The sequence below is a fragment of the Pan paniscus genome, chromosome 7, assembly GCF_029289425.2.
Source record: "Pan paniscus chromosome 7, NHGRI_mPanPan1-v2.0_pri, whole genome shotgun sequence".
NCBI classification, from domain to species: domain Eukaryota; kingdom Metazoa; phylum Chordata; class Mammalia; order Primates; family Hominidae; genus Pan; species Pan paniscus.
In genome coordinates, this window is record NC_073256.2 from 104,133,991 (window position 1) to 104,147,111 (window position 13,121).

Below are 13,121 nucleotides of genomic sequence, written 5' to 3' on the forward strand. Positions count from 1 at the left end.
ATTTTATATATAGGTATTAAGGAGTGTGATGAGTTACCAGTGCTGGGTACTGAACAGAGACCTGTAATCCCTACATAACTAATTCTCTAGGTGACTCTGGATAAGTCTCTTTTCTATAACAGTTTCCTCATCCATAAAATGAAAAATACTTTTGTCCTGGGGATTTCTGTGAGGATTAGATAAAGACTCCCTTTGAGAAAAATGCAATATAAACACAAAGTGTTCCATGAGCCAGACTGGAATAAATTGCTTAAAAAAAGAAAATGTATATTAACTCTTTCAGGTCTTCATAGCACTGACGTATGTGGGGCATGATGCAAAAACTTCCATTTACTTAACAGAGCCCAGGAACCAGAAAATCGTAATGCAATTTTCCATAAGTCAGCTATATTCTTTGGCAGAAAGAAGCCTAAAAGCACAGAGTTTAATTGAATTATGTAAATATATTTAAATCATGCAAACTACAACATAAAAGGCCTTTTAAAGGAAAAGAATCCATCCTATCCACATTGGTTAGGGTCTCTTAAATTTTTAGCTTATAAAACATGTAATGACAGTAATTTTATCAGTCAGAATCTGTTCTCTATTCAATATTTAAAACAGGGTATGCTTTCCATGCCAAACTTCGCTCTTTTAAGCGAGGGAGCTTTCTGCTGTATTACATGCAGGAATGGTTACCCATCACACACATGCTGAGCACCTAATCTCAAGAGGGTGGCCTGTCCACAGCTGGCTGGCAACCTCAATGGTGGTCTGAAGGGCTCTGCTCAATGGGAAAAACGGTTGTTATCTAAGTCAGTCAGACTACTCCCTTTGGAATTTGGACTGAAAAATGAGTAAATGGAAATGAGAGCAGTCCAGAGTAGATATGCAGAGAAAACACAGCGCTCATGAGAAATGAAGCCATATTCACTGAGGGAAAAGGAGAAAAAGTAATTAGCTCCTAGGCTGCCTCAGTCTGAAAGCCTCCCCTGAATGGCTTTTCAGCTCCAGTTATCCATAAGTTTTCTTACAATGAGCCCCTGCCACTGAAGGTGTCCTGATTATGTCTCTGTCTCTTGCCAAACCAGCACAATTAGGAATTTTCTTCATCATCTCAAACTAGAAAGCATGTAATATTTATCTTTTTTCTAGACTAAATTTTCAGAAATGTCATGCCAACTTTATTCATTTCTCAATTCTTTTGTTTATCATCCTATCAGGTATCATTTTAAAAGAATACTTCTGATTGTTGGCTACATAAGACTATTTCTATTTGGATGAAGGAAATAAATATGCTTGAGTCTTTTTTTAAATTTCAGTTTTTATTTTAGATTCAGGGGATGCATGTGTGTGTTTTTTACATGGGTATACTTCATGATGCTGAGGTTTGGGATGAGAATGATCCTGTCACACAGTGAGCAGAGTACCCAACATTTAACTTTTCTTTTTTTGTTATTATTTTATTTTTTATATCTCCTCTAAGGTGAAAGTTAGTTTTTCAACTCTTTCCCCCACCTTCCTCCCTCTAGTAGCCTGCAGAATCGATTGTTCCCATCTTTATGCCCATGAGTGTTTAGCTTACACTTATAAGTGAGAACATGTGATGTTTGGCTTTCTATTTTTGGGTCAATTTGTTTAAGATAATGGCCTCCATCTTCATCCATGTTGCTGCAAAGGACATGATTTCATTCTTTTTTATGGGTGTGTGGTATTCCATGGTATATATGTGCCACCTTTTCTTTATCCAATCCACTGTTGATGGGCACTTAAGTTGATTTCATGTCTTTGCTATTGTGAATAGCACAGTGATGAACATACAAGAATGCATGTGTCTTTTGGGTAGAACAATTTATTTTCTTTTGGATATATACCCAGTAATGGGATTGCTGGTGCAGAATGGTAGTTCTGTTTTAAGTTCTTTGAGAAATCTGCTTGAGTAGTTTTGAAAAAAAGTTATATACATTTTTTAGGAGGGTCTCTCTTCCCACCTTATCCTTTGGCTGGTGAATAGGACTGAAAGTTACAGGGAGTGGACTACAGAACTAAAATTAGCCATAGTAGTACTTCCTATGCATGTGAGTCAAACTGGTTGGTCGTACACGGCAAAGTCTTTACTGCTTTTTGTAAACTAAATTTCAGTAGATTGCCTAGTTATTTTTCTTTTCCACATAGGACACATTAAATTGTATATGCTAATTGTTACTGCCAAGGACTGAAAAGTGGTTTCCTATTTAAACATCCAGTACCTTTTCTGAAAAACTGGACTTTATTTTATATTTTAATTTATTTATGGTTTAAGAGACAGGGTTTCTTTCAGTCATGCAGGCTGGAGTGCAGTGGCATGACCATAGCTCACTGTAACCACAAACTCCTGGGCTCAAGTAATCTTCCCACCTCATTCTCCTGAGTAGCTGGAACTACAGGCGGGCGCTACTATGCTCAGCTAATTTAAAAAATTGGGGGGGATAGAGGTCAGGTCTCGCTATGTTGCCCAGGCTGGTCTCAAGAAATCCTCCTGTCTTGGGCTCCCAAAGCACTGGGATTAGAGGCATGAACCACCGTGCCTGGCCAGCTTTATTATTATTTTTAGAGTAGTTTTAGCTCCAGGGCAGTTTTTAGCTTTAGATTGCGCCCAAAGTGAGAGTTGGCTGAAATGCAGGCTATGTCAGTTTGGAGAGATGATAGGGACCTGGGCAAGGCTGGGGGCACCTCTGTAGATCTGGAATTGTGCTAGACTTGGAACCTAGGGGTCTTGGCTGTGGAAAGCTATTTGAAAAGCAGTTCCAGGGAGGCCACCCTACTTGTAGTCTGTTTACAAAAAAAAGACTGGGATGGAGATTATGAGTAAAGAGGAATGGAAAAGTAACAGGATCACTAAACGCATTGCCAGATTCAGAATTTTGTCTAGGGATTTCACTGTTTACAAATGCAGACAACATTACATGTCTACCACATGATTGGTTAGAGGTCACAGAATGGTCTTGTGGACTAAATTTGATAAGAATTCAGTTATGTGTTCCCAGTGATTTAAGAAAGGGAATATTTAAACATTAAAAAAGTCAACATTTAAAAATTGAGATCTTTCAAATTAACATTTGTGTTTGTAGTTTGTCTTGACAAAGTGTAACACCTGGCAGAACTTGACCTTCATCCCCATGTGACAGTGACTAGCAGAGCTGAGTAGCCTCTGACCTCTTCAGACAGGGCATGAATGCTCCTCATTTATGCTCTCTGGCTTGTATCAGGGTTGGGATTTACCAACCTCAATGCTAAATGCTTTACATATATTAACTAATTTAATTCTCACTCACAACCCAACACTGATAACAGTGTTGTCCTTATTTTATACATGAGCAAAATGACACTCAAAGATGTTAAATGCCTCAACTAAAGAGTTAGAAAGTAGCAGAGTTGTGATTTGAATTTGGGGGTGTCAAATTCTCAAATGCTGGTTTTTTTTTTTTTTTGTATAGTATACTGCCTTTACTATGAATTCAATATGATTGTAGGAAAACTCAATTTCATTTTTAAAATGGTTGCTTTTTTTTGAGACAGAGTCTTGCTCTGTTGCCCAGGCTGGAGTGCAGTGGCGCAATCTCGGCTCACTGCAAGCTCCGCCTCCCGGGTTCACGCCATTCTCCTGCCTCAGCCTCCCGAGTAGCTGGGACTACAGGCATCCACCACCATGCCTGGCTAATTTTTTGTATTTTTAGTAGAGATGGGGTTTCACCGTGTTAGCCAGGAGAAAAATGATTGTATTTTGTATTTCAAGTTGGAATTCTCTTAAAGCTGTATGTATTATAGTTTTCCATTGCTGCTGTAATCTATCACCATAAACTTAATGGCTTAAAGCAACACAGTCAGTTGTCTTACAGTTCTGAAAGTCAGAAGTCTAAAACGTGTCTGACGGGCTGTGTTCCTCCTGGAAGCTCCAGGAGAGAATCCTTTCTTTGTCTTTTCCAGCTTCTAGAGGTCACAGCACTCCTTGGGTCCTGGTCCCTTCCTCCACCTCCAGAGAGCATCAGTCCAACTCTGCTTTCATTGTCCCAGCTCTTGCCTTTGACTCTCCTGCTTCAACTCTTATAAGGACCCCTTGATTACATTGGGGTTACCTGAATAATCTGGGATAATCTTCCTATTGCAAGATCCTTAGTAACATTAGCAATTTTCTTCAATGTAAGCTAACAAATTAATAGATTTTAGAGATTATGGTGTGGACAGCTTTGGATAGCCATTAATTGGCTTACCACACCATACTAGCAATGGGAATTCAACTTTGACCCATTTCTACACAAATAAGGTCACTTAAAAGTATCGTAAACCACTAGGTGAATTACTTACATATCCTTTACTGGTACCAAGACATTTATTTAAAGAAGCATTTAACGTAATATAAATGAAATAGATGCCTAAGGAAGATGATTATAATCAAAAGAGGACCTTAGCAAGTTATCTTTATTTGAATCCAAAATATGTTGCATTCTTCATTTCCATGGCAGATATAAATTAAACCATGTTCTGCAGAAGATAAGAGTTCTATAATCAGAAATCAACATCTGCAGATTTTATGACATTGCACCTGCATGTTTTGAAGTGAACACAAAAATACCAAGCACATATCAGAGGCTATCTTTAAACACTAATAATTTTGCTTTTTCAAGACAAAATATCTTAAATATAACTGTTATTCCTATTAAAGTCTTTGGAGACATGCTAAGTCTGCAGATTTAAATGAAACTACTTTTTCCTTCTACTCAAATAGCTCCTCTGTTAAATGAAACTTCCACAAAAGAGTTTTTATTACCAGCTATGAAAAATTTAAGCTTACAAATACACTTTCAAAAAAGTATGACAAAGATAAGAATAAACTTGTCTTTTCAAAGGTGTAATCCTTGGTTTTATGCTAATTAAGATTGTATTTTTCTGTGCAAAGAAGTGTAGATTTAAACCATTACTATTACAAAGTGACTCAGAAAAAAAGAATTGTAGTTTGAATTATCAGAATGTTTCTCTCTTCCTCGGTACTTCCATTTGTTAATCACATTTTGGTGTATGCATTCAAGATTGTTGTATAGTCTACAAAAGGGTCTTCTCCTTTTAAACAAATTTGAAGATGGAATAATGGTCTTCAATTACTGATAAAAAAAAGGCAAGACCACATTTTTTACAATGTCCTCTTGGTTTATGATTCTTACTATTTATGGAAGTTTTATATATGTGAGTTTGGATCAGATAGAGTTTTAGGATTATTAAGTGTTTTCCTCTTTCAGTGACACATTATCCTAAATATTTAAAATCAGATAATCTAGCGGTTGAACAGTCTAGCTTTAGTCATGAGTTAGGAAGTATTATATTGCATTCATGTTGAAAAATGTATTGTAGAACACTTGCTTTTTCTCCCCCTTTCTCCTCGGATAAGTCAATGCTGATTTTCTATTTGGAAGATACTGTTTTCCATCTTTGTGGCAGAGATAAAAGTACAGATGAAAGATAGTGGCAAAAACACCTGGTCTGTGTAAGATCAAGTATCCTCTACATTCTAATCTGCATAGTGAAAAAACAGAGGTGTTTTTCAAAATAAGTAAATAAAGTCAAGAAAACTAAAGTGAATTTTCTTCCCCTTTTTAAACAAATTTTATTCTTGTAAGTAGGTAGAGAGTAGATTGTAAAAAGTATAAATATAAATTAATTTAGGAAAAAAATCAACATCTTTATAATATTATCCTCCCAAGTGGACACATATTTCCCTCCAGTTATTTAAGTTTATTCTACATATGTCTGTAAAATTCAATTATTTTCTTCATATAGGTTCTTTCCTTTTCTCCTAAATAGAAACAAGTAAGTATGAGAGTGGGGCCATTTGTTCAGAGTGGTCCTTTTTTTAAATTTTTCTTTATTACACAACAGGTTTAATGTAGCATTTCCAAATTAAATAAGATGGTACTGGAATTTGGAATTATTTAAAAATTAAAAATGTAAAAAACCTTTTAGGTTCAGGAGTACATGTGCAGGTTTATTATATGGGTAAATTTTGTGTCACGGGGGTTTGGTATACAGATTATTTCATCATCAAGGGAATAAGCATGATACCATATAGGTAGTTTTTCTAGCCTCACCCTCCTCCCATCCTCCACCCTCAAGTAGATCCTGGTGTCTGCTGTTCCCATCTTTATATGTGTACTCAATGTTTAGCTCCCACAAGTGAGAACATGCGGTATTTGGTTTTCTGTTCCTGAGTTAGTTTGCTTGGGATAGTGGCCTCAGTACTTCAACTGTGGGGATATTCCTTGACAGCAATTTGTGTATTTGAAACATTTCTTGTGATTTGCTTTTAAATTTATAATCTTCTTGTAATTTTTGTGCATTTCTTATTTTTGTTCCTTAAAGATGAGACATTTGGGCTAGTAAAAGCTCAATTGTGCCTCAGTTCAAATATTTGTTTTAGTGCAAATAGGAAGTCATTAACAATTATCATACATGGACTTTGTCTAACAGATGAAAAGCAAAACATTTGTGCTAGTTTTATGGCAATAATTTTATTTTTATTATTTAACAAAACATATTGTGTTCTAGTGATTTCCCTTTCATTTTTGTATTCTTTTTGGTTAGGGGGTAGTGTTCCTACTGGGGAGAAGTAGGAGAGAAGGTCTAGAAAGGGGGTCTGGGAATAGATCACATTAAGTTCTACAAAGTCAGGTGGAGGAATTTAGATTTTGTCCTGCAGGCAATATGCAAGCACTTAAGCTTCTTGAGCAAAGGTTGAGATCAAAGTGGTGGTTAATGGAAAATAATCTGCTAACAGTGTTTGGGCTGGGTAACAAGGGGAGAGATGGGTGACATAGAGTTCTAAACAAAAGCAACCACTTGGCCTGGGGGTAGTGCAGACATAAGCTACTAATAAGGGCCCAAGCCAGGATGGTATTGCTGAGATTGGAAAGAAAGGAAGTGGGCCGGGCGCGGTGGCTCACGCCTGTAATCCCAGCACTTTGGGAGGCCAAGGCGGGAGGATCACGAGGTCAGGAGATCGAGACCATCCTGGCTAACACAGTGAAACCCCGTCTCTACTAAAAATACAAAAAATTAGCCAGGCGTGGTGGTGTGCACCTGTAGTCCCAGCTACCTGGGAGCCTGAGGCAGGAGAATGGCGTGAACCCGGGAGTTGGAGCTTGCAGTGAGCCGAGATTATGTCACTGCACTCCAGCCTGGGTGACAGAGCGAGACTCCGTCTCAAAAAAAAAAAAAAAAGGAAGTGGGTTTCAGGGTCCTTATGAAAGGAGATTTGGTGACTAATTTACTTTACAGGACATCCTAGTTAAAGGAATAAAACCTGAGTAAGGTTTTGAGCTTGGGAGGCTGAAAGAATGATAGTACCAGGGGTAGAAGTAAATCAGGAGAGGGAGCGTATTTGTAGGAGAGGATAAGGAATTTAGTTTTAGACATGCTTTCTTTGTAATGCAGTAGAATATACCGTCGTGTACATCTAGTGATGAGTTGAAAAATATTAAGTCTTAAAAAAGAAATTGACCTGATACGGATTTAGAATCATCCCTGTAGAATCGAGTGTGGTAGCCTTAGGAGTAAATGAGCCTTATAATGGAGAGAGTTTAGCAGGAGGGAGCAGAGGTGTGAGTGCTAAACCTTTAAATGTGTTCATTCCACATTCATGTTAATGTCTTCATATTGCTTATCAATGTCTGAAATTGCATCGTTCACAATATGCTTACTTATCTATGATGTGATTCTTTAGACTACAAGCTCTATGTAACCTCAGACTCTGCCCATGTTGCTCATTACTGCACCTCCAGCCCATGGAACAGTGCCTGGCACACGTCAGGTGATGAAAATGCATCTATTGCATGGACAAATGAGTTACTGAATGAGGATATAAAGTTTTTGAAATATTCAGATCTTCAAATAACCTCAGTATGACCCTAGATAATTTACCCAGTCAAGGACAAATATTTCATCAGACAGCACATTTCAGATACATATGTATTTCACTTTTTAGTTTTTTTTTTTTTTCAGACTGCATTCTGACCTTGTATGTTGGTGTGTGGCTCTTCAGACGTGACTGGAGTTGACTTGGTTTTGAGAGATTTCTCTTCACCTTTGTTTTCTTCCTTTGAGAAAAAACATGGAGATTGTATGTGATGAACTTACATAAAAATGAAGTTGAATGTAAAACATAACACCATTTTCCACTTAATTGTCAATCAGATCATTAAAATTGACTGTTTATGATGTACTAAAAATGATTCTTGCATTTAAAATGGGCATTCTTGGCCTACTATTGAATAATCAACCTCAGCCTCCACAGCTGCCCTCTGGTTTTTTCAGTGTGGATTCTGTGTTTCTCTTGTTCACATTCCTTCAATTGTGGTCTTTACTTGCCATAGGCCTAGCATTAGTCTAGGTCTTTAGTGGTAGAACTTAAAATAGTGGAGAGAAGGCAGTTTGGTCCCATTCACACAAAGCTCCCTTTCTTCTCTCCATGATTTCATGTGCTTCTACCTCATCATTTGTCTGATCATCTAAGCTTTCCTTTGAAATGCCGTTATGTCCCACTAGACATGGCCAGTGTGTGCCTCAGGATGTTCCTACAGGGGCAGAGTGAAACAAGATATGAGGTTAGAACATAAAGATTGACTCCCAAGCTATGCACAGTCTAGAAGGGGAAACAAACACACAAAAATGTTAAGTGCAAGAAAATGTAGGTGACGAATCAATGTCTGTAGAGGATTAGGATGGGGCATAAACAGGAAGTGGTCAATTCTACTGGAGTAGAAGGGAAAGAAAGGAAACTATTCCAAAGAAAGTGACTCTTGACTTTATAAAGATAAGATTTTTGTTTTCCACATGGAGAGGACTTAGAAAATATTCCAGGCAGATGATGCAGGTTTAGCAAAAGCCAAAGGCGTGACTGTACATAGGTGGGGAGAGACTACAGTAGGAGTGGTTGGATGGGACAAAGGGTGAGTAGATGAGGCTTGAGAGTAGGCAGGGACCAGAAGGACACTGAGAGTCTTGTGTGCCTGCTATAGAGTTTTGACATTATTTATAAGCCTTGTGTGTCATAGAAGCATTTTAAACTAAAAAATAAATTAATTGGCTGATTTTCACTTAAGCCTCACAATAACCGTATACATTAGGCAAGGCAGCTATTATTATTAATATTATTATATTATTGAATATGAAATTGATTGAGTGGCTAGTTTATATGAACATAGCTAGAAAGGTATAAGTCCAGGACTATTTATAAACAGTGAAAAAGCCTTCTGACTTCAATCAAGTCCTTTTGCATCGTTATGATGTTATTCATAAACATTTATATCATAGTCTTTATGTGTATGCAAATGTAGATTTATGTGAAGATTGTCTTCTTCTGGGGTAAGAGAGACTTTGGATTAGACTGATTTGCAGTTCTTAAATTATTGTTTGTTGATAGGTGAGAATTACCCATGACATTTTGGTGTGTAAATGCGCTCTTTAAATGACTCTTTAAAAAACACAACATACATTGATATATTTATTCCTAGATATTTGCTTATAAGACTCTAATCATTCATTCATAGTTCAGAGGCTTATTGTTTAAACGCCATTTTGAAAGGTCGAATTCCGTGAAAGAAAACAGGATTTTAACTTTCTGTCATTTTTAACATTTAGCATGTTTGAAATTGGAGATAAACTGTTTTTTCCCATACCCACATGTTCTTGGAAAGAACAGATGCAAATAATTGCCCAAATATGACTTTTAAGATATAATGTGGCTGAGCACAGTGGCTCATGCGTGTAATCCCAACACTTTGAGAGGACAAGGTGGGCGGAACACCTGAGGCCGAGAGTTTGAGACCAGCCTGGCCAACATGGTGAAACCCCGTCTCTACTAAAAATACAGAAAAATGAGCTGGGTGTGGTGGCATGTGCCTGTAATCCCAGCTACTCGGGAGGCTGAGGCAGGAGAATCGTTTGAACCCAGGACACAGAGGTTGCAGTGAGTCAAGATTGCACCACTGCACTCCAGCCTGGGCAACAGAATGAGACTCTGTCTCAAAACAAACAAACAAAAAAAATCTAATGTGATGCCAGTAGACTTCGCGATTAATTTCCACAAATTATGGCTGTTGGAATGGCATGGGATATACCTAAGGGGTGCTCTACCTGTGCCTAATCTAAGTACTTCTCCAATATTCCTGTTTTGAAAGGAAAGATAACTCTTTAAGAAGTTTCTCTTCTTTTTTTGCCTTCTCTCTAATTTCCATTTATCCTGCAGGCAAAGTATCTTAAAGGGTTGACTCAACTAATATCCCTCCTGTTTTGAGCAGTATAGCCTAGTGATTTAGCTCTCAGGTGCTGAATTCAGATAGGACTTGGTTCCAATCCAGGCTCTGCCATTTGCTAGCTATGTGTAAGGAGCAGATTGTAATAGGACCTGTGACTGTTGTGAGGATTAAATACAGTAGCCCTAGAAAAGGGCTTAGCACCTTGCTTGGCACATAGTAATTGCTGTTAGTTACAATGTTCTCCAAGAGAATAACATATTAGCTATTAACTGTTTTTATGTGCTCCCTTGGAAAATAATCACAGTAGGCAAGGGTTAAAGATGGATGTAGTGACTTTCCCAGAGCAAAACACAGCAAGACTAGCTGAAGGGAAGTACCAGCTCAATATTTGTGGCATTGTATGAGTTCTTAAACATATAAATAACTTAGTGTGGGATTATTTATTTTGACATAAGAATTAGAAAGAAGTCAAGGGCACTCTCTTGAAGCAATACTAACACAATCCTCCTCATCTCCTCTCTACTGCAAAGCAGTCAACATTAATCAGAAAAGGAAGGCAGATTTTCCACGGCCAATGTTAAATAGTCTCAGTGTTGTCTATCCTCTAGGCTCATTTAAACCCGAACCACTGGACCATGCTCCCCTAGTCCCTGAGGAGCACTCCTGCTTGTACTTGCCATCTCTCATCCAGCTGTTTCAGATGGGAAAATAACTACTGCTCTAAAAATCTTCTGTAGCTCTTTTAGAGAATTCTAGTGAGTAATTCACGAAAATTATTCTCTAGATAGTTCTAAGTAAATATTGCTCTTGGAATGATCACTTAGGACTTAAACCTGTCACAGAAACACAAATTCTTATTAATAATAATAATGGCCACTTGTAAAGTACCTACCATGTGCTTTATATATTACTGTCTCTAGTTCTCATAACAAAGCAGAAATTATCATATACATTTTGCAGAAAAATATATTTAGAACTTGTGAAAAGACTTGTTTAAAGTTCCTCCACCTTGGCAGTATTAAAATTTTGTAGTGTATATTTCTACGTTGTGGAGGGCTGTCCTGTACATGATAGGATGTTGAGCAGCATCTGCAGACTTTACCCACTGGATGCCAGTAACATCCCCACCCCGGAGCTATGACAACTGAAAGTGTCCCCAGATTTGCCAAATGTCCCTTGAGTGGTAAAATCGCTCTCAATTGAGAGCCAATAGGTTTCCTATTGCTCTAGAGATTTATTGTTAACCTGTGGTTTATGAAGACCAGGATACTTGATGTTCTTTGTTGAAACTCAATCAAGTAACCAATTTAATATTTGAGAAATGATTTCATTTTGGATGATGGTAGAAGTGAAAATCAGCAATGAGAAGTCTTACTTGGCTTTTCCAAATCCTAGTATAGTCTCCTAAACATTTATTAATCTTTTTATGAACAAATACATACAGAATATATAAATTAATGAAGATAAGCCCGACACAGTACATGTACCAGATGGTGCCAGGTAAAACTACTAAACAATCATATATCGTAGCAGTGATTAAATGCTATTACCAGATAAGAAATGATGAAAATCAAGGCTTGCATAGGAATGTAGAGGACATACCTGTGCTGTGGTTTGCTGAGACTGATTACTTGGATGAGAGCCTTCATTCCGACGAGAACTTTGTTCATTCTCATTGTTCTCTCCTATAGGCTTCACCTTGTTGACTTTTGTCAGCGATTTAAACATCTTCACTGAGGTGGTTCTTAAAACCCTCTGTATTTATGACTGTGCCTTAAGGTAGAGAAATGTACTTTGTTTTCCTTTTCTTTAGTAGACAAGCCAATTAGCTGTTTAATCAGGATTTTGTTCTGGTTAATTCCTACAGGCAACTCCTTAGCTAGTCAGGGCTTTGGCTTAAAAGCAGCAAAATACTTCTGCTTGGGTGATTTGCACTCTGTTTCTGAACTTTAGGGAGTCAAAATGATCTTGTGAATAATTTAGAAGTAGAGGATTCAACACAGCTTCATAGTTGATTTGAATGGTTTAAATGTGATCACACAACACATTGGTTTCTTTCTTTTTTTTTCCTTCTAATTACCCACCTACTTATCTTTATCTAACTTTATGCAAAGTAATATGGAAATGATTTTAAAAAATCCATGAGGGCTTATGATATGAAGCAACTCATTCACTCCTCAAAATCCCCTTCTCTGGTCCTGCAATGTTAGGCCACTATTTTTAAACTTTCTTTTTCTGTTCTTCTGGTGGTTGATTTCCACATGGCTAAACAAAAAAAAAATCTGCTTATTCTACTCTGCCTCTTTGTGTGTGTGTGTCAATTTTGACCCCAAACCTGTGTGAGGCAAAGATACAAGACTGATTTGTTAAAGAGAACTTTTTTTTCCCCTCTGCCCAGAGCCCAGACAAAGTTGATGTTCTATGCTGTTGGATGAGATTTTTAGTGCACCAAAGACGCATGATTTTTTTTAAAGGGGTTCTGTTTTTGTTTTTGTTTTTAATGAGAGCACTTATCTTCTGCAGTTTCAAATTAAAACCAAAGGCTTTATGCAACAAAGTACACACCCACACCCAGGGCAGCCTAAGTCAACCCATCAAATACTTCTTGCCCTCTGTATTTTTGCAATCTGGAAATTTCCTTGAGATACTAGTTATGTATTTTAAGATACATTTATTACAGTTAATACAGAAAAAAGCCTTTAAGTATTTATGAAGAAAGCATTTTAATTTAGATTTCATATTACCAAAATCGCAGTTCCCTTATGGATTTTTAAAATAAATTAGAAGTTTTAATTTTAGATTCAACCATTTTATCAAAAATAAACTTACCTAATAAATAACGTAATTGAATACATGATT

General features: G+C 37.2%; 1 protein-coding gene across 1 annotated transcript in view; it reads right to left on the bottom strand.

Moving 5' to 3' along the window:
* Window positions 1–12,912, bottom strand: part of CNGB3 (cyclic nucleotide gated channel subunit beta 3) — a 170,560-nt gene extending 157,648 nt beyond the window's left edge. The window contains exons 1-2 of the mRNA XM_003821153.7: window positions 11,865–12,912; window positions 8,021–8,102 (exon numbers count right to left, since the gene is read on the bottom strand). Coding sequence (XP_003821201.2) covers window positions 8,021–8,102; window positions 11,865–11,990 — 208 coding nt within the window. The 5' untranslated portion in view covers window positions 11,991–12,912. The remainder of the gene's footprint in view (window positions 1–8,020; window positions 8,103–11,864) is intronic.
* Between the last annotated feature and the right edge of the window lie 209 nt (window positions 12,913–13,121).